The sequence below is a fragment of the Pseudopodoces humilis genome, chromosome 1, assembly GCF_049639895.1.
Source record: "Pseudopodoces humilis isolate 2021_Gansu_Grassland_sample_001 chromosome 1, ASM4963989v1, whole genome shotgun sequence".
Classification (NCBI taxonomy): Eukaryota; Metazoa; Chordata; class Aves; order Passeriformes; family Paridae; genus Pseudopodoces; species Pseudopodoces humilis.
Genome location: NC_142200.1, coordinates 19,402,883 through 19,420,951, shown reverse-complemented (window position 1 = coordinate 19,420,951; position 18,069 = coordinate 19,402,883). Strand labels below are relative to the sequence as shown.

At 33.0% G+C, this 18,069-nt stretch overlaps 1 protein-coding gene across 29 annotated transcripts in view; it reads left to right on the top strand.

Moving 5' to 3' along the window:
* RIMS2 (regulating synaptic membrane exocytosis 2) overlaps positions 1-18,069 on the top strand; it is a 446,037-nt gene that overhangs the window by 225,834 nt on the left and 202,134 nt on the right. For 25 of the 29 annotated variants that reach the window (XM_088059375.1, XM_088059368.1, XM_088059360.1 and 22 more), the window contains 6 exons: positions 5,678-5,745; positions 7,415-7,534; positions 9,346-9,445; positions 10,226-10,349; positions 15,048-15,094; positions 16,234-16,346. In XM_088059375.1, coding sequence (XP_087915501.1) covers positions 5,678-5,745; positions 7,415-7,534; positions 9,346-9,445; positions 10,226-10,349; positions 15,048-15,094; positions 16,234-16,346 — 572 coding nt within the window. Of the gene's footprint in view, positions 1-5,677; positions 5,746-5,861; positions 6,071-7,414; positions 7,535-9,345; positions 9,446-10,225; positions 10,350-15,047; positions 15,095-16,233; positions 16,347-18,069 lie in introns of all 29 variants that reach the window. The other 4 variants (XM_088059427.1, XM_088059422.1, XM_088059437.1 and 1 more) reach the window with 1 other exon arrangement.

Below are 18,069 nucleotides of genomic sequence, written 5' to 3'. Positions count from 1 at the left end.
TGCTACAAGTAGGGTCAAAGGCGTAATTTGAAATTAACATCTTCCTAAGATGAAATCTTAAAGATAATCAAACAAGAGAAAAACCCATAGGACATAATACTTAATTAGTTCTAGTTTTCCCTGATCTTATTAAAGTAGCAGGGAATATATAACAAGGCTGTGTGTGCAAGTCTGAAAAGTTTGAATGCTAATAAGGAACCAAACTGGCAATGGTAGACTGGGAGCACAGTATACAATGTCTGGCTGTTTCCCATAACTAAACTGCACCTGCCCATTTTCTTGTTGATTAAGTTTGTGTACTGGATCATATGATAGAGGTCATGGTGTGGCAGATAGGGTCACAATTCAAGTGTCATATGACAGACATAATTTTAAGTGTATAAGGCCATCCAGTTTGTGCACTGAGATGTGACTGAGTGTATTTGTCTTATTCATATGCTTTCTTTCAATTTATTCCAAGGAAAGACATTTATCAAAATATATTTGACTAACAGACTGAGCATAATTTTGTTTTAAAAAATGTAATTTTGAAGAAAGTACTTCCTGCAATTTAAATGCTTCCAGCAAAACATAATTTAAAAAATACTTCCAGCAAATATTCTTCTGTTAATAGTGATCTAAGTCCTAGCTTCAGAAAAAGAGCCAGAATGAAACAGACATGCTGAAACGCTATCACCTTTACATTAGGTAAGCTTTTAAATCAAGAGTTATATCTTTTCTATTCAACAGTTCTTGTAGCAGTTGGAAGCAAGGCTACATAGGTTTTGAGGGTAAACCAGGGTTTTCACATAAAATTTTTTATTAAGATTTAACCCTGAACAGTATCCCTTAAAAAAACCCAAAGAAATTCAGGATATTCCTAAGTTCTCAGTGACTAGCCCATGGGGATCCAGAGATATTTCTTTGGCAGCAGCATCTCTATTCAATGCTTGTATGCTGTCAATGTCATAATTCTTGCCACATAGGTATGCACTGTTACCTTCTCCCACCTCCCCCAATCTTTTCTCTCACCTGTCTTGCGGAATGCAGAACTTTGCTATTCACTAATGAAGATTTATACAGTTTTCTCCTAATTGCTGCATTTCTCCGTATTTCACATATTAAAAGTCAAAATATATTTCATACCCTTTACATAAAGAACAGCTTCTCTTTTTTTGCTTTTGTCGGACCAGATCCTTCGGACATTCTTCTAGGCTGTTCCATATTGAAAGTTGACAAATCCAGAGTAGTAATTATTTCCCAAAAGGAAACATTGAAATGCACGATAGGAATTTTCAAAACCTGCTGTAAGCCCTGCAGGAAGGTGCTTCTTTTTGTAATCAGTGCTCAAACTTTATCAGTGACTATATTGGAAAATATTTCTGTGCTTTACAGTCAGCTGTGACAGGCAGCTTTACATTTGTTCCTGCACCAAAAGCTAGAATGTTCCTGAAATGTCCAGAGCTGACAAAGCAGTCATATCATGATCTCCAGGCAATTCTAGCTGTGTAGCTCCTCTTTGAAGTCACCCACTGTGTGGCAGTCTAGATGGATGGTATTGGAAACACAGAAAGTAACCTGCTTAAATGGGAATTCTTCAATAGCTGTAGTTCACTTTTTACTTCTCTCCAAAGCTTTCTGGTTCAGGGCTGCACTGGGAGCTATGCTGTTAGGAGAAGGGTATAGACCTAATATATGTGTTCAGCTCACTGTACCCTTGTGCTGAAAATTAGCTTGGAGGGGGAATATACTCACTTAATTGCAAGGTTAAATAATTTTCAGTTTTGAGTAAAGACATATGTATTATTATTGGCTCAAACAGTCAGAAGTACGTGTTCAGTATACACTGTGTAGTCAGGTAGACTCAGCCTGCAGAATTTAAAGTTCTATTACCTGTCCTTTTCGGAAATGAGATTTGAATTTGAGGACAAGTTTTTGGTTTATTTGGTTCAAAGCAAGATTGTGTTTTTAATTTACTAAAGGAAACAGTTGACAGTTTAGAGAGATCTTGCTTTAGGCAGAAGGGGCCTGGGTTATGCTTATATGCTAGGTGAAAATTTTGGGCACTTTAGAGCATCCAAATAACTCTGTATGAGTAGAGCACCCAATTACACTAAGAGTTTTATGTCTACTCTCTTTGGAAGATAAATAGTTTTGGACTTGACCGTGAACTTAAACACCATTCAAAAAAGAGTAAACATGCACCTTGTAAGTTAGATACAAATTCCTTAATGCTTTATAAAAGATACTCAATTATCATATTTCTGGATGGGAAAGCCATTATAGGAAACAAAAAAACTACATAATCAAACATTAAAATGTAAGGGAAACAGAAACTGACCAAAATTCTTCTAAAATATACTCTGACATTCAAAGTTGCCATAGCTACAGGAACATCCAATTGCTGGGGGCTTCCAAATGTAGAAAAAAAAAATCTTTTCCTGTTTGGTTTTGTCTAGAGAATACCAGGAAGGTTACAAAGGAACCTTAGATCTTTCTACAGCTTAGATCTTTCTACAGAAAGTCTAGGTTACTGATGTGGTTGTTCTCCCAGTCTGATTTGTCCATGGAAGCTTTCTATATACACACAGAACTCATTGACATTAATGAGAGCAGACCTCACACATGTCCTTTCCTATATCCAGCTGCACTCCTGAACTCACAAGGCATCTGAATATTGTTATAATGATGTAAATTATGATTAGATCTTCCTTAGTAATACATTAGGTCCTTTTTCCATGAATGATGGTTTTGATATTACAGCTTATGTGACATTTATTTCCTGAGTAATTTTTGCTGCATACCCTAAATGTATATATTCTCAATAATAAAGTATTTTCTGCAGTGGAAGAGAAATTTCTAAGAGAGCAGCAAGTGCATTCTCTGGTACTCAGTTATAACTACGGTGTCTTTGTTAAAAAAGATGATGGTTTATTTTATTTATATTTATATATATTTATATATATTTATATATATTTATACTTTTATTTCTTTACTTTTTTTTTTATTTACTTCTATTTTTTTTCTTGTAGGCAAAGACCTACATGCTTTACATATATTACTTTTAAGTTTACAAGATTTCAAATATCATTTACCTAGTCAAGATTTTAATGTTTATAGAACTTGAACTGAAAAATTTATGTCCAGTGACTTTATCAAGCCATTCATTGTATTTCAAAAAGTTGTAGATGTATTAAGACATAAATGTCTGTCATAGAAATGTAATACACTACAGGGCTTCCAAACAACCATCCTTTTATTAACTTGCATAGTATTTATGCTTGTCATTTAAATCACTTAATGCAGTGTTAAGGGCAAAATCTATAATATCTACAATGGCTTTATGATGGCTTTTTCTAATTTATATGATAATTTTTGGAAATAAGTAACTACATATTTCACATGGATAAAACCAAAACAGTGTTTGGATGGAGCTGTTGCTTATTTTCATTTAATTTTCATTTTATAAATGCCAATTATTTAATATTTACTGTGAGACACAACTAAAATAAAAAGAAAGTCAGCCTTCTACATCTTGTTTGACAAGAAGGGAAAATTGTCAAGCAAGAAGAGGGAGTGTTTTTATCAGCTAACAGGCTCAATTTTGCAAGTGCTCATCTGTGCAGCTTTAGTTCCAGGGCTCATCATTTGATCAGTTTGTGGTTGCACCATACAGTAATAAATGGGTAAGAGGACTTGGAGTAAGCAGAAACCAGCTACACCAGCAGATGAGCCTGGGACCAATGCTTAAAGGAAATCTGTAAACCAGAAAAAATATAGGCTGGAATTTTTGCTATCTTCTGGATATCTCTAAATGTATATTTATGAGTAAGGGCTAGATCTTCATGAACTCACTGATGATTTCACTCAGTACCACTTGAAGCAATGTCTGGAGGCAAAAGTAGCACTGGAAATTCCATTGCAGAAGTACTTTCAGCAAAATGTTACTAGCTTTCAAGATTATTTCTTTCCCTTTTAGCAGGATAGCCACACTTTTATCTGTAGTACAGGCAAGATGTTAACATTCACGGAAAAGCAGTTTTGGTAAGAATTTCCCATTTTGAAATGTTACCTACCTTTCAAGAGTCAAGAAACATTGTTAATAGATTTACAGCCTATTTATTATTTAGAAAATAGGAATTAATTGAGGCCTCAAAATAATTTTATCAAGTTTCTTTATCACAGTTTTTATGAAAGAAAAGGCTATTTAATATGCTACAAGATTTCTGCAATGTGTAAGGAACTAAATTCAAAGTATCTTTTTGAAAACAAAGCCTTTGTATTTTGAGTATTTCCTTCTTTAAAATGAAAATGAGATGAGACTTTTTTTTTCCATGCAGCATATGCAAGTCTCTATTTTAAAAGGAAACAAGTGAAAAAATTGTATTTCTCATTGTACATATACAATACACTAGGTTGGACTTAATGATCCCAAGGGGATCTTCCAATTTAGTTAATTCTGTGATGTCTCTCTAAGGAGAATGTTTTACTTAAGTAAAGCATCTATTAGTTTTTTGTAGTTTTATGGGGCTGTATCTTCACATCCTCTCTTTAAAGTTTTCTAGACAAGTGTTAAGACAGTGCTAAGACTTGTTAGTTACATTTCACCACCCTGATATAATTCCAGAAGAATAGGTTGAGCAATGTTAAGGCAGGATCTGAAGTAACAGAAATAGGCTCTGAAGAGAAAAAACTCTGAGCTATTTTGCTTTAGTTTGGTCAAATTTGATAGAAAATGAAACATTTGTTTCATGCATACAGTAATATAAAAATATTATGTAGCATACAGTTACAAAATATTTTTTATGTAACATGTAGTAGCAATGGTGAGGGAAGAAAAATGAGAGAAACGTAATAGTGCAGAACATGTGGGCATAATTTACAGTTTAAAGTACCTACATAAAAGAGAATGTTTTATTAAAATTCATTAGTCATTTCCCAATTCTTTGGACAGCAGCATTAATTTAGATATCTTCTTAAACTGTTTTTCAAACCTTTCTTTCTACCATGTGTCTGCCATGGAGGTTAAATTCTGACTCTGTGAAATATTTATATGTTTTGTCAAAAACATATAAACATTCATAAACACTCCCGTTTGTGGGGTTCCTGTACTTACTAGAATTCATCTTTGTATTTAACCAGCAGACAAAAGAAGGTAATATGTTTTTTATTCTCAATATAGTTTCCAGATTTTTTTTCATTTAACCTTCCTTAAAATATTATCTACTGCAAAGTGAATACAGAGTGCCATGGTTTTAAGTATTTTATTGGTGTGATTAGAATAAATACTGATTTGTGTTAGAAAAGCAAAGAAGTATGTTCCTTAAGACATTCTGTATTCAGATGCTTTCCCTTCTGGATATTCTGTTAGAAATACAATTTGCCTTTTCATTTAATTTACTGTAAATAATTTTATAGGGACAGTTAATAAATCTGGCACAGTGATGCTTTGCACTGTACATAATTTTATGCACAAATAGACACGCACAAATGTATCTCCTTCCTCACTGTTTTTCATATTCCATGTACTCTGTTGTTGGAGCCTTGACTTTTTCTTGGAAGCCCTTTGCAAGTCCTGCTGGAAGAGGTTATGAATCAGATAGGATAATCAGAAGTCTTTACAATTTTACTGTATCTCTGTTTGTCCTTTCTTTCACCTTTCCTTTACTGCACTATCTTGTCTGTCTGATTCTCGCAGGAGACATGGAATACAACTGGTTGGACCATACGTCTTGGCATAGCAGTGAGGCATCCCCAATGTCTTTGGTGAGACATGTGGAGCCTTACCATTTAGTTTCCTTTATCATTTTACATTTCCTTGGTTTTATTTACACCTTTGCATGTTTTCTTTTTTGTATCCTTTTTTTATCCCACACCTATAGGGGACAGTCAAAGGGGAAAAAGAAAAACTAGGGAGCAGGCAGTTTTGTCGGATTCTAACACCTTATCCGAGAGGCAAAAGAAAATGGTGTGCTTTGGTGGCCACTCTTTGGAAGAGGACTTGGAATGGTCTGAGCCTCAGATAAAAGACTCTGGGGTAGATACGTGTAGTAGCACAACTCTAAACGAGGAACATAGCCATAGTGAGAAGGTACTGAGATTACTGAGCCTGCATTTTAACCTGCTCATTTGGTCTTTGTTTGCTCTCTGTCACTCATTAAAATAGTGCATAAAATAAAAGATAGGGTGTGTCTAGAGACAATATAGCATTTTTTAAGGTGCAGAAAAGAAAAACAAATGAAAAGTCTTTGCATGCTTGCAGTTATTACTGTTTGGCAGCCTAAGGAAAAAAAAAAAAGAGAGGCATAAAGGAATGTTGTCTTTATGGTTGCAAATTAGAATATCATATTACCTTAAAGAACAAAGTAATTAACAATAAGGATTCTACCAATTGGCTTATTTGATTTACTATTTCCAAACTCCTGGGGCTGAAATTAAATTAATAGTTTAAACCCCAGGTGAAAAAGGGAGAAAATTGGGTCTCTCTGCACAGAAAAGTTGTTTTTCTTTTTTCCCTTTCACTGTCATGGTTGTTCATTTGTTTTGTTGCCATGCAATTTTTGTGCAGTACTGTGCAGAATCAAAGGCTTTGCCATCTGCTTTGGTATTTTTTATTTTTGCTTTCTGTTTGGTGGAGATTATGATAAATCTTTTTAGAGTTATTAGTTGTAATGGGAGTAGATTTATCCGTGCCTGCTAATTTTGCATGAAATAGAGCATGAAATAATATTTTTCCGTGAAAAAGTACTATGATTACACGAAAGAAAATCTTTACAATTCATTAATTAGGCCAATAGACAAGTATAACTGTGCCCATGTATAGTGATGGAATAATAATGCCCACTGTAACTATGCTTCATATGTGAATTAATAACAAGAAAGAAAACTAACATGAAAATGAAGTAATGAATATACTTTTAATAGTATTTTTAATCTACTACTACTGAGAGAAAGTAAAACACTAAAAATACTTGTTGGTCTTGGATAAAAATTGAAATGTTTGAAGTAGTGGGAAAATAAGACATTTCTTATATCAAACTTTCAGTTTGAGCTAAACTTCTTTTCCAGTATTACTCTTAGAGTAGAATTTTAGCTGTTTTTCTCAGTACTCAGATGTGATTCTCATTGTGTTTAGATAACTATGTGTAGTTGTCTATATCTGTCAAATCAAGATTGAAAGATCATTCTAGATGTTTACAAATTGGATTCAGTAAAATAGATAATGTTATTAAATATTAGACATCCATTTTGATAAATGATATGTCCAAATAAATATTTTCCAGCAAAGTTTTCTGTCATTTTTTACATTAAATATGAGTGTAATCATAATACTTTCATAGCATTTTTAAAATATATCAGCAAATGAAAAGTATTACTGAAATATTTTTCATTAAAATACTATTTACTGTATTTTCCATTAACATCATTTCCATAGCATCCAGTAACTTGGCAACCATCCAAAGATGGAGATCGTCTCATTGGTCGGATTTTGTTAAATAAACGACTAAAAGATGGAAGTGTGCCTAGAGATTCAGGAGCAATGCTTGGATTGAAGGTTGGTGATGAACAATTTTTGAAAATAACAACTCTCAGTTAAACTAGCTACTTTTAGAACTAAAGTATTCTCATATTATATAGTGTATGCATACCAATATTGATAATGCCTTATCATTCTCAAAATTTCAATATAGACATTTTATAGTCATTTACCTAGAGTAATTTTGCAGTGTCCTTGGCAGAACTGAAAATTGAAAGACTAGACATGTTTTCACAAGTTTTCTGAGAATGTCTTCTTAGAAAAGTACTAATTGCACCATTGCTAGGCAAGCCAAGTCCAGTCTGTCTTCAGTATGGAGCTTTGCACCATGGTATAACCTCTATTTCCCAAGAAAGAGAAGAAAAGGGAAAGACAAATTATCTCTCTTGAGGACCTGGGGGACATCTGTGAGTTAACGACATTTTAGTCCAGATCAGAGTATGCCAATGGAACTTCATATTTTTTAATTTTTTTCTCCTCTGATTGTTTGATTTGCCACATTTTAAAAAACACTGAATGTAAAATAGTTTAATATTATTGTTTTTTATCACAATTTTTTTTTAATGTATTAACCTCTTTTTCATGATGCAGTGCTCTTTAAACACATTATGAATTATTTCTATCTCATATATTGATCTCAATTTTGTGTGGTATTATTATTTGCAGTTCCAGAAATACTAGGACAAGCATGAGAACAAACTGTGAACAGTAAAAGAAACAAACATGTATTTACTTTCATTCCAAATCCTTGCAGTGAGACATTATTAAAAAGTTTAAATTTTCCATTCTCTATTTAGCATGACTCTTACTTCACCTCAGGTATACAGATGAGGTTATAGTCACACCCTATGAGTAAGGATTAAATCAGTGTAGTTTTGTATTACATATACTAACAAGTTTTGGAAGTATTTAAAATTTTTATTTAATTAATAAATTATTTTATTTTAAGTCAATGAAGAAGCCAGTTGAACATGAAGTTTTATATGTTTATTTTTGTCTTTTTGTCAGAAAATGCAAGAGAAGAGATTAACGGTACCATTAGGAAGCACTTTTGGTTTAAACATCTATGTTAAAATTTCTAAAATCTTATATTATAAAGATGAACTCTTGAGTGAAATTCATTAATAGTTCAGATTAAAGAGTAACTACTTTTTACTCTCAATACAGTAAAAAGAGTGATTTCCAACAGTTATCCCTTGCCTGAATTTTCAAGTATTTACATATTGAAAGTAAATTAAACTGGATTTAGTATTTCAAATTTTAAATCCCAGTATGAAGACTGTTAAGAAACCTTAAGAATTTGAAGATTATTAAGTTTTGACTGTTTCTGACATGTAAGTCTGATTCTAAGATAAATATTAAGGTCAAACCTGTTTAAGTTCCCTGTAGAAAAATTTTCAGTGTGACAAGTGTTTTCATGTGACTTTCCAAGCCAAAGGGAATTTCATTGCTTAGTGTGAACAACCTGAGTTCTGTTATATTAATATATCTTTTTCCAGTTAAACAAATAGTGAAGTGGGCAATCTAATGACCAATACCTTATATAGTTTTGGATGGTAATTTATAATATGAATTACTATACATATATTTATTTTTTAATTAAAAGATTTAGGATTCTCTATTTCCATTGTTTTTCAATTGTACAAATTGCCAAAATAGCTACAAAAATAACTTGTCATAGCCAAACTTCTATGGTGTTTTTTTCAAGTGTGTATGTATTACCTGGAGTACATAAAACCCAAAGAAAAAGCGTAATTCTTCTATTTCCAGAACACTTAAATAATTTAAAGTAATTTTCATACTATGAAAATACTTCCTATTTGAAACAGGTAGTAGGAGGAAAGATGACTGAATCAGGTCGACTCTGCGCATTTATCACCAAAGTTAAAAAAGGAAGCTTAGCTGATACAGTGGGGCATCTTAGACCAGGTATGTATCTGCTATAGATCTCTACTGCTGAGTTGCTTTTCTGAAGGCGATAACAAGTGAGCAAATTTAATTCCATGTGAAATTATATTAAATAGATGTGATCAAATACTGCAGAATTCAACATGATGCTGTTATATAGATGGTTGCTTTTGTGAAATATATATTCTCATGTTGTTCAAAAAATATTTTAAGATTTTTACTCATTTTTTGTGCTCAAAGTAATAGTCCGTTGATGTCCACCCCAGTCATTTTGCGGTATATATTTTGTTCAGAGCAAACCAACCAATTACAAATGTATGAGCAGAGCCACCTTGGCTAGGAAGCTCCTTCTGTTCCAAAATGCAAACCGTAGATTGATAGAATGGAAAATGTTCAAGAAATATTAGCTATTAACATAAGAACTGTCTGAACTCTAGATACTATGCTTGTAAAAGTACATGGATCTCCAAAACAGTAAGTTGATGAGCTCTGATGTTTTAGATATGAATTTTCTAAAGAGCATGTTGGTATTTCTGTAAGCCACAGCTGCCAAAGCGAGTAAGAGCAGCATCTAACTCAGTAGGGGTCCTACTGATTATATTATTGTTTCACAGAACTTTAGGTATTTGAAGCTGAGCTGCACTAAACCTTTAATACCAGGATTTTCCTGCATGAAGGCCTCCAAACTTGTTCTATAACACATGTTTCACAATCCAAAAACCTGACACTAGAATGGCTTAAATTGTTACTGTAAGTGCTGTCGACTGCAAACTTCCTAAGCAGAGTGTTACTGACTTACAGGTGATGAAGTCTTAGAATGGAATGGAAGGATACTACAAGGAGCCACCTTTGAGGAGGTGTATAATATTATTTTAGAATCCAAACCTGAGCCACAAGTAGAACTAGTAGTTTCAAGACCAATAGGGTAAGTAACTTCATATGTTTTTTATATTAAAAATGATAAAATTGTTCACTTTTAGGATGTAGTATATCAAATATTCATTAACATTGTAAACAGAAAATCTTACGTAATATTCTGTAAACCAAAATTGTATCTAAAATGATAGAACATGCCAGTGAGTAAAAAGAGCTGGTGTGAAATTATGTTTTCTCGAAGACTCATGTATCATCTGCTATTATGGTTAAAAATAGATTCCCTTCCCTGGCTTTTCAGTTGGTGAGAGAGCCTATATTGGCTCTGAAACTGTGCTTATATTTGTTGTAATTCTTGACTGTTGATTTTTATTTCTCCATTCCCATTTTCTGTAGTACATACATAAAATTATGAGCTCATATTTGGTCTATGAACTGATGATGAACTCAATTTATTGAGAGTCTGCAATGTAGAATTTTGTGTGAAATATAGTATGCTAATGAAAAAATTCAATATGCTTTGGAAAGTCTCAAATCCACATTCAAATCTTCTTAATCTATTGAACTATTAAATGATTCTTTGTTATCTAATACAGAACACATCTGAATGAATAGTTAGAACCGTGTGGGACTTTTTCTTTGGCTCTGTACATTGCCCATTTTTATTAACCTTCAAACCTACCTCTCAATGTCTAAACTTAATTTTTTCTTGCATAGCAGTAGTTGCTTTGTTGTATTGGACTGGGAGTACTTCCCCTTCTTCAACTGTTCTTTTTCTTCCAAGTTCCTACACCCTAAAGCCATATGCATCATGTTTTTAATTCTCCATTGGAAGTTCCATATATGCTCACATCAGGGTTATGAAGAGGGTAATGATTATCACTGATTTTGAATATATTTACAATTATTAAGTATTTTCTTTTTTTCCCCCAGAATTTATTGTGATATACAGGACACAACTGGGCAGGGTGATAGGTAACGACATCTAGATTCCCTTTTCCATGTTAGGTTGGATGATCTTTCAAGGTCACTTCTAAACTGGACAGTTTTAGGATTCTATATTTACCTTTTAATAAATATAAGAATATTTTAATAAATATAAGAAATATAAGAAAACATGACTGAAAATTAAGAAATGCTAAAAAAATCTAGAACAATATAATCTGAGAATGACATTTCAGTGAGGATGAAGTTTCAGCTATAACAGGAACTTATTGTATTGATCAGGAACTTAAGGTGTAGGAACTTAATTTGGTATGAAAATTTTAAACAAACTTGATAACAACAGAAAAAAAAAAAGCTTTCTCTTGTCAGTGAGATGAGAGGTTATCTCCTGCATACATATGGAAGTGCAATTCCTTTAGGGTAAAGATTTTATCATCTTTCCTACCATTAAAAAACTTTGCATAACTTGGGAGGTGTGGGTATAGTGGTAATGCAAAGGGACAGACTACATCACTTGTCTCAGAAAAGGTCTCAAATTAAATTCATACACAGGTCTTTCCTAGTATCTCTCAGACAGAAGTTTATAGCAAAAGTTTCAAGGAACAAATCACTCATGTCTTGAAAATACACACTTTTTTTAATCTTTCTGCATTCTCTTCATTGTGTAAAATCTCTTGTATTATTTCCTGTGCTTTTATATTTGCTGTCTCTTGTTCAGCTTCCTTATCATCATGTCTTCCGTTATGTTGCTGTCACTCGAGCAGCTCATTCATAATTCCTTTAACAAGGTGGTGTGGGCTCTCAAGATGCCTTTTCCTGTATTAAACACTTGCCTCATTGTCTGAAGAACTGAGCTAGATCACTGATAAAAGAATTCAGTGTATTTGATTCCCAGAGTGATTTTGCAGTAGATGTAAAAGAGTCTCAGTGATGAACACTTACCTACTTGTAAAATTGGGAGGTTTTAGATTCTGGTTAGGTGTGTGTAACTCTTTGGAGTTTAATATTAACTGCATAATGTCCGAAATGTTTTTCATGAGGTTGGAGCTGATGAACTGGAAAGACTATATTACTTTTTTCTGTTTAGAAGATTCCAGTTCATAATCAAATGGACAATAAAAATTAATAGCCTATGCTTGTCCAAGGAACCATAACTTCATAGGATTTTGTTCTGCTCTGAAAAATAAAGTTTCAGTGTATGTACAATATTTGAAAGTTTTTATTTTCTAGATATCAGAAGTAATATTTTTTTATTAGGATTATTGATGCCCAGTTGAAGGATTTTGCTTTTGCATCGAGATAAACCTTATTATTTATGAGGAGAATTTCTTGATGGTTTCATGGCAACACTTCAAATTGTGCAAGAAATCTTCAGTTACCAGCAATTAACTTAGCTGAGAACCTGTTGTCACATCCTGATGTTCTGAGAACAAAACCAAAATCCAATAAATAATTATTAGTTTTTCTGTTTATTATGGGCTGAGTGCTATGAAAACTGAAGACGAAAAGCTAAGCTGACAAGGCAGATAAAATTGAAAGCCATTCTAAAAAAATCCCAACAAAACAAAACATAACAGTTTGTAATGCAATGTACCACTTTTTACATCTTAAAATAAAAATTGATGGCCAAGTTGCTAATCAGTGTGAGCTGGCTGTCACTTATACATAGGAACTTAGCTATTTTCTGCCTTCTAATTCTCAGAAACAGATAACTTAAAATGCATGTTATTTTAATGGTTTCTTCACTTTTGAATTTTGAAGAAATAATGCACTGTGTTTAATAGTTACTCTATGCAACCTGTTTGCAGTGGAACATATCTTATTATGCAGAGTCCTTATGAAACTAATTTTACTTCTCCTCCATCTGTTTATCTCCATGAGAGTTCCTTGTTAGAAATACCATTCACAGTACCATGAAATATGGGGATCTGTATGCTTTAGGAACATAAAGGATAATGTTCAAAGCTCTCAAGTTTATTTTTTCAGCTATCTATAGAAAACTCGTACTCATGCTGTTTAGAATGGTTTATGTATTATATATCTTTTTTTCAAGGTTTTCTTTTCAGACTCACATGGTAGAAGAAAGATTTTGTATTTATGAGTTAAGCGCAACAGTATACTTTTGAGTCAATTACTAGGCGAGTATTGGATCCTGTTATAAATTCTCCTTATATCAAATATGCAAACTTAAATATTTGCTTCTTCACTAGTGCTTGTGAGTTTCTCACAAGTTTTGGGTACTAACAACAGAGATTTTTTTATTGTCTGTCGTGGGCACTTAGAGCAGTTTCATGCCTTCTGATTTGTTTCAATTATTGGATACTGCGCTTCAACTCACTTGGAAAGATTCCTCAGTCTGCTTAGTGAGCTGTCTTCTTGTGAGTCTTGAAGAATGTTTGGAAAATATATACTAAAGATATCCTGGAAAAACTTTTCTAAAGGAAATAAGTTATTTATATATCATACTGACTCTGTATGAGACAGTAGAACATTTTTCCTTTCCCCTTCCTTTTCATTTACCTTTGTGATGGGTTGACCTTGACTGAGCCCCAAAGACTTGCTCTCTCCACTTCCCTCCTCAGAACGGCTGCAGGAGGAAATAAGATAAAAAAGCTTATGGACTACTTAGCAGTAACCATCGTGGGCAAAACAAACTTGAGGAAGATTAATTTGTTAGAAATTAACTAGAGAAGAACAGTGAGAAATGAAACCAAAACTGAGGCATCCTTACCCTTACCTCTCTTCTTCCCAGGCTCAAATCCACTCATTTTTTCCTGTTTTTTCTGCCTCCCTCTCCATCAAGCAGTCCATGGCATGGGGAAAGGGAGTTGCAGCCAGTCCTTCTCCTCCACCTTCTTCCCTGACCTTGCTGTATGCAACAGCATTTTCCTCATGGCTTTTTATTCTCATTGTTTTCACTCCCAGCCGCTGCACAGTGGTTTCATCCTTTATTAAATATGTTATCACAGAGGCACCCAAGGAGCCAGCATGGTGCAGCCCCAGCCTCTCCTCACCATGGCCATCCCTCAGGACTGGCTGTGGCCTTGGAGAAACCAACTGCACTGAAACACACTACACAATTGTAAATATTAGTATTATTGTGATTCAGAACTGAAGCCCTTCATCTTGGTTTTGCACAAATAGCTCTGAAATTATTAGCATATTGATAGTTTTTATTAGCATACAGTAATGTTTGCCCATCAGAGGAAGAATATGTTCCTTTATCTGGGGGGATGTGATTGCGTGTTTTAAAATTAACTGGCTCTGCACACAATTTAATACAGGTGTTGCAACATGTCTTATATAGGAAAGAATGCAATTTTGCCAAATGAACATTTTATTTAGTTATGGAAAACCAAAGATTAAATTGGTTGATTTAAATTTGTTAAATTTGTGGTTCAAGGATAGTAAAGAATATACTGGGATAGCCATGATTGGCAGTCAAGTATGTTTGAGTGAGGGTCCAGTAAATTTAATTAATGTACAACGTTATTGTAAAATCTACTACTCACACTTTTAGTCTACCATTAACTCTGAGATTGTTCTTTTATTTACTGAGTTATTTTATTTGTGACTGTGCAGCCTGTCTCCTGCATCCACCAAATCTGTTCTGTAGGATTTAATTTGACGCTGAAATTTTTTATACTGGATAACAAATAATCATCCCAGTGGCTGAAGACAGCCGGCATATCATGAACCATTCCTGAGGCATTCCATGGTGGATTGGGAAGTGTTATAGTGTAACTGAAATTTAAATATGCTTGTTAGATAAAGGATCAGCTTGTCTTAATTTTCCTGATTTCAGGGACATTCCCAGAATACCTGACAGCACACATGCACAGCTGGAGTCCAGTAAGTTTCAATTGTGGGGTAGGAAAATCTTCTCTCTCTTTTATGTAAGCACAAAGAGAATGAACAATGTCTTCTGCAGTCAGTATAGGTCTTGTCATTTTGTCTGTATTTGTCTCAATATGTCATATTACTGTATTACCTATCTACTTTGTATAATAATAAACTATCAAAACTCAGGATATTGTGATTTAGGTTCAACATTGGTTATAAGCTTAGATGAGTTTCAATTAAAGAAAGTGTGATTCATGCTAATATATAAGAACATTAGTAGCAATTTTTAATTTCTCTTGCTTTGCATTTCACTTGCATCTTACAAACTAAAAAAAGGAAAGAAATGTTTGTTTACAGCCTGAGTGATAGATACTTTGAACTCAGAATACCCTTAGTTTATTAGAGCTACTCAGTGCTACTTAAATTGACTAAACTCATATATCATGTAAAGAAAAATAACTTGTTCTTTGTCTTAGATCTGATAAAATGGATTTCAGCCAGAAGTAATTTTTATCATTGTTTTGTAACACTATTATAATAAAAGCCATGAATAAATGAAACTACTTAAGCTTGATTATAATAATATGAGAAACTCTTTTACTTTACTCCTAAAAATTACTTTTTACTCATTACCCAATTATTGAAATCCATTTTATGTTTTGTGAGATGTGGATTGTCTTTTGTATTTATAAAATACTTTACTTTTCCTCTATGTTTTCTATGTCAAAACTTGTCCTTTGACCATTTTCAGACCTTGTAGATTTTAAAGAAAATGCACAAAAAGTATATTCATATTTTTGTAAAAGTCTAATTAAAAATTAGTCTGATTGTACAAGATAATAAGTCAGAAGACTGAATTCATTTGACCACAGTAAAGTGTTTAGTTTAGGGCCTTCAACTTACTGATAATTGCAATCAGAAATATTTGAATAATCTATATACCATTCTATAAATAAAAGCTCTTGATTGCATCTGAGCACCAAAAGATTAAGTACCATTATTTGGTAATTTTAAATAGAGTAAAAAGAGTTGTATTTACCACAGCTTTACTGCATGTTTGGTTACATTTCTACAATTTCTATTCTAAAAATGTTGAAATATATGCATAACTACTACTATTTATAAAATATTTTTGTTTATAATTGCAGGTTCTAGTTCATTTGAATCTCAAAAAATGGACCGACCTTCTATTTCAGTGACTTCTCCTATGAGTCCTGGCATGTTAAGGGATGTCCCACAGTTCTTGTCTGGACAACTTTCAGTATGTAAACATTTCATTGATATTAATGTTGTGCTTTTTGCAGCATATACAACTCTTACTGTAGTGCTAACTGCCTATAATAGAAATTTCTTGTTAAACTAGCTACCTTTTTTGTTTAATGCTATACATCTCAGCCTAGGCAGGAACAGAATTTCATAATCATATTCCATTTTATTAGCTTTTGGAAATTTTATATGAGTTTAATTTGGTATATACATGTATATTTATCTGGTAAGCTAGGCTGGTGGAGTCAAATTTTTGGAAAGATCTAATCTCATCCTCCAGTTATATTTTTGCTGTTGAGTGTAAACATTTTATCAACTGTCACACTTACATGTAGAGTTGGTAGATTTTATTACCTATGTGCTTGGATGTTATGACTGCTTATTTCTTATGCACTAACTTTCATATATTACTTCCCCAGATAGCCCTCTGACATTTTACTCATGTTGTGTTCTTTGTACTGCTGTTACGCACTTTTGTTCTTCACTCTCACTGAGAAGTTCATGATGTGAATTTTAAAGGGTACTTTTTTTGTAATAAACTGAAGAAGTTGGGTTTTGTGCACCTTTTCATGTTATTTACAATTCTGAAGTGTGATTTTTCAAAAGTGCTCAGTTGTGGCCTGACATATTGAAAAGGAAAGACAAGTGGAATGGAAGCAGTGTAAAACTGGTGTTAAACAAGTTTGGAAATGTCACATTCATGTTACATCCAAGTTGTGTATGTTGAGTGTACCATAAAAATATGCATAAAAGCCAGGCAGACTGTTTCTAGGTCTCACAGAAATGGTTTATGGTATTGATAGAGGAGGTGGAGAATATTTTTGTCTCTTCAGTGGCCATGTTGGCTCCATTTTGCAGTGCATGAGACATTATTTGTTTGCTCATCAGAACAACCATTTATACTATATAATTTTTTATTTTCTGTAGTTGTTGTACTTAACAACTTTGAAAGATTCAATCCTTTGGACAAATGAAAAACTAAAAATCTTGATTGTAGAATACAGAGTGCTTTGCAAAAATACAATGACAAGGGAACAGGAACTGTCAAAATACACAGACCAAAGTTTCTAAACACCCTCTTATTTTTACAAGACAATAAAGATTTTTGATAGAGGAGGCAGGGAAGAAAGAAATTTCTTTTGTCTAAACTTCATAAAAGATTAGGCTGTCAAAAAGTTGTGGTGTCTAGCTCCCAGCAGGAAATTCAAGAGCCGGAGTTAGCTGCTCAGGTGACCAGTGCACTTACACTATGGAGTAATTGTCCAGATAGGAAGCACATAGAAATGACTTGCTGACTTTCTCAGTTTCAGATCAAAATCATCATGAGTTTAAGATTAGGATTTTTTAGTGAAGTCGGTATGTCTTTTGATTTAGTGATTTGATTGGACACTGAAGTTTGAGGTATATAATCATAACATTGGAAAATTTTGAGGTATATTCTAATTTATTGAAAATAAATATTGAGAAATCCAAGGTTTTATTTCTCAGAATGGCATATAAAATTCAGTGTTAAACTCAAGAAGGCATAATTCCTATTTTTATTTATTTTTTGAATGATTCAATATATAAATGCCTATTCTGAAAGGTTTCTTTCCATCTAAGGAAACCAAATAATTCTAAGAGACATTAGAAAATCTCTCCTATTTTTTTTAATACTTCCTTATGTACTTTTTGCAATTACATTCAATACTCCCTATTATATATTATCTGTGTTTCCC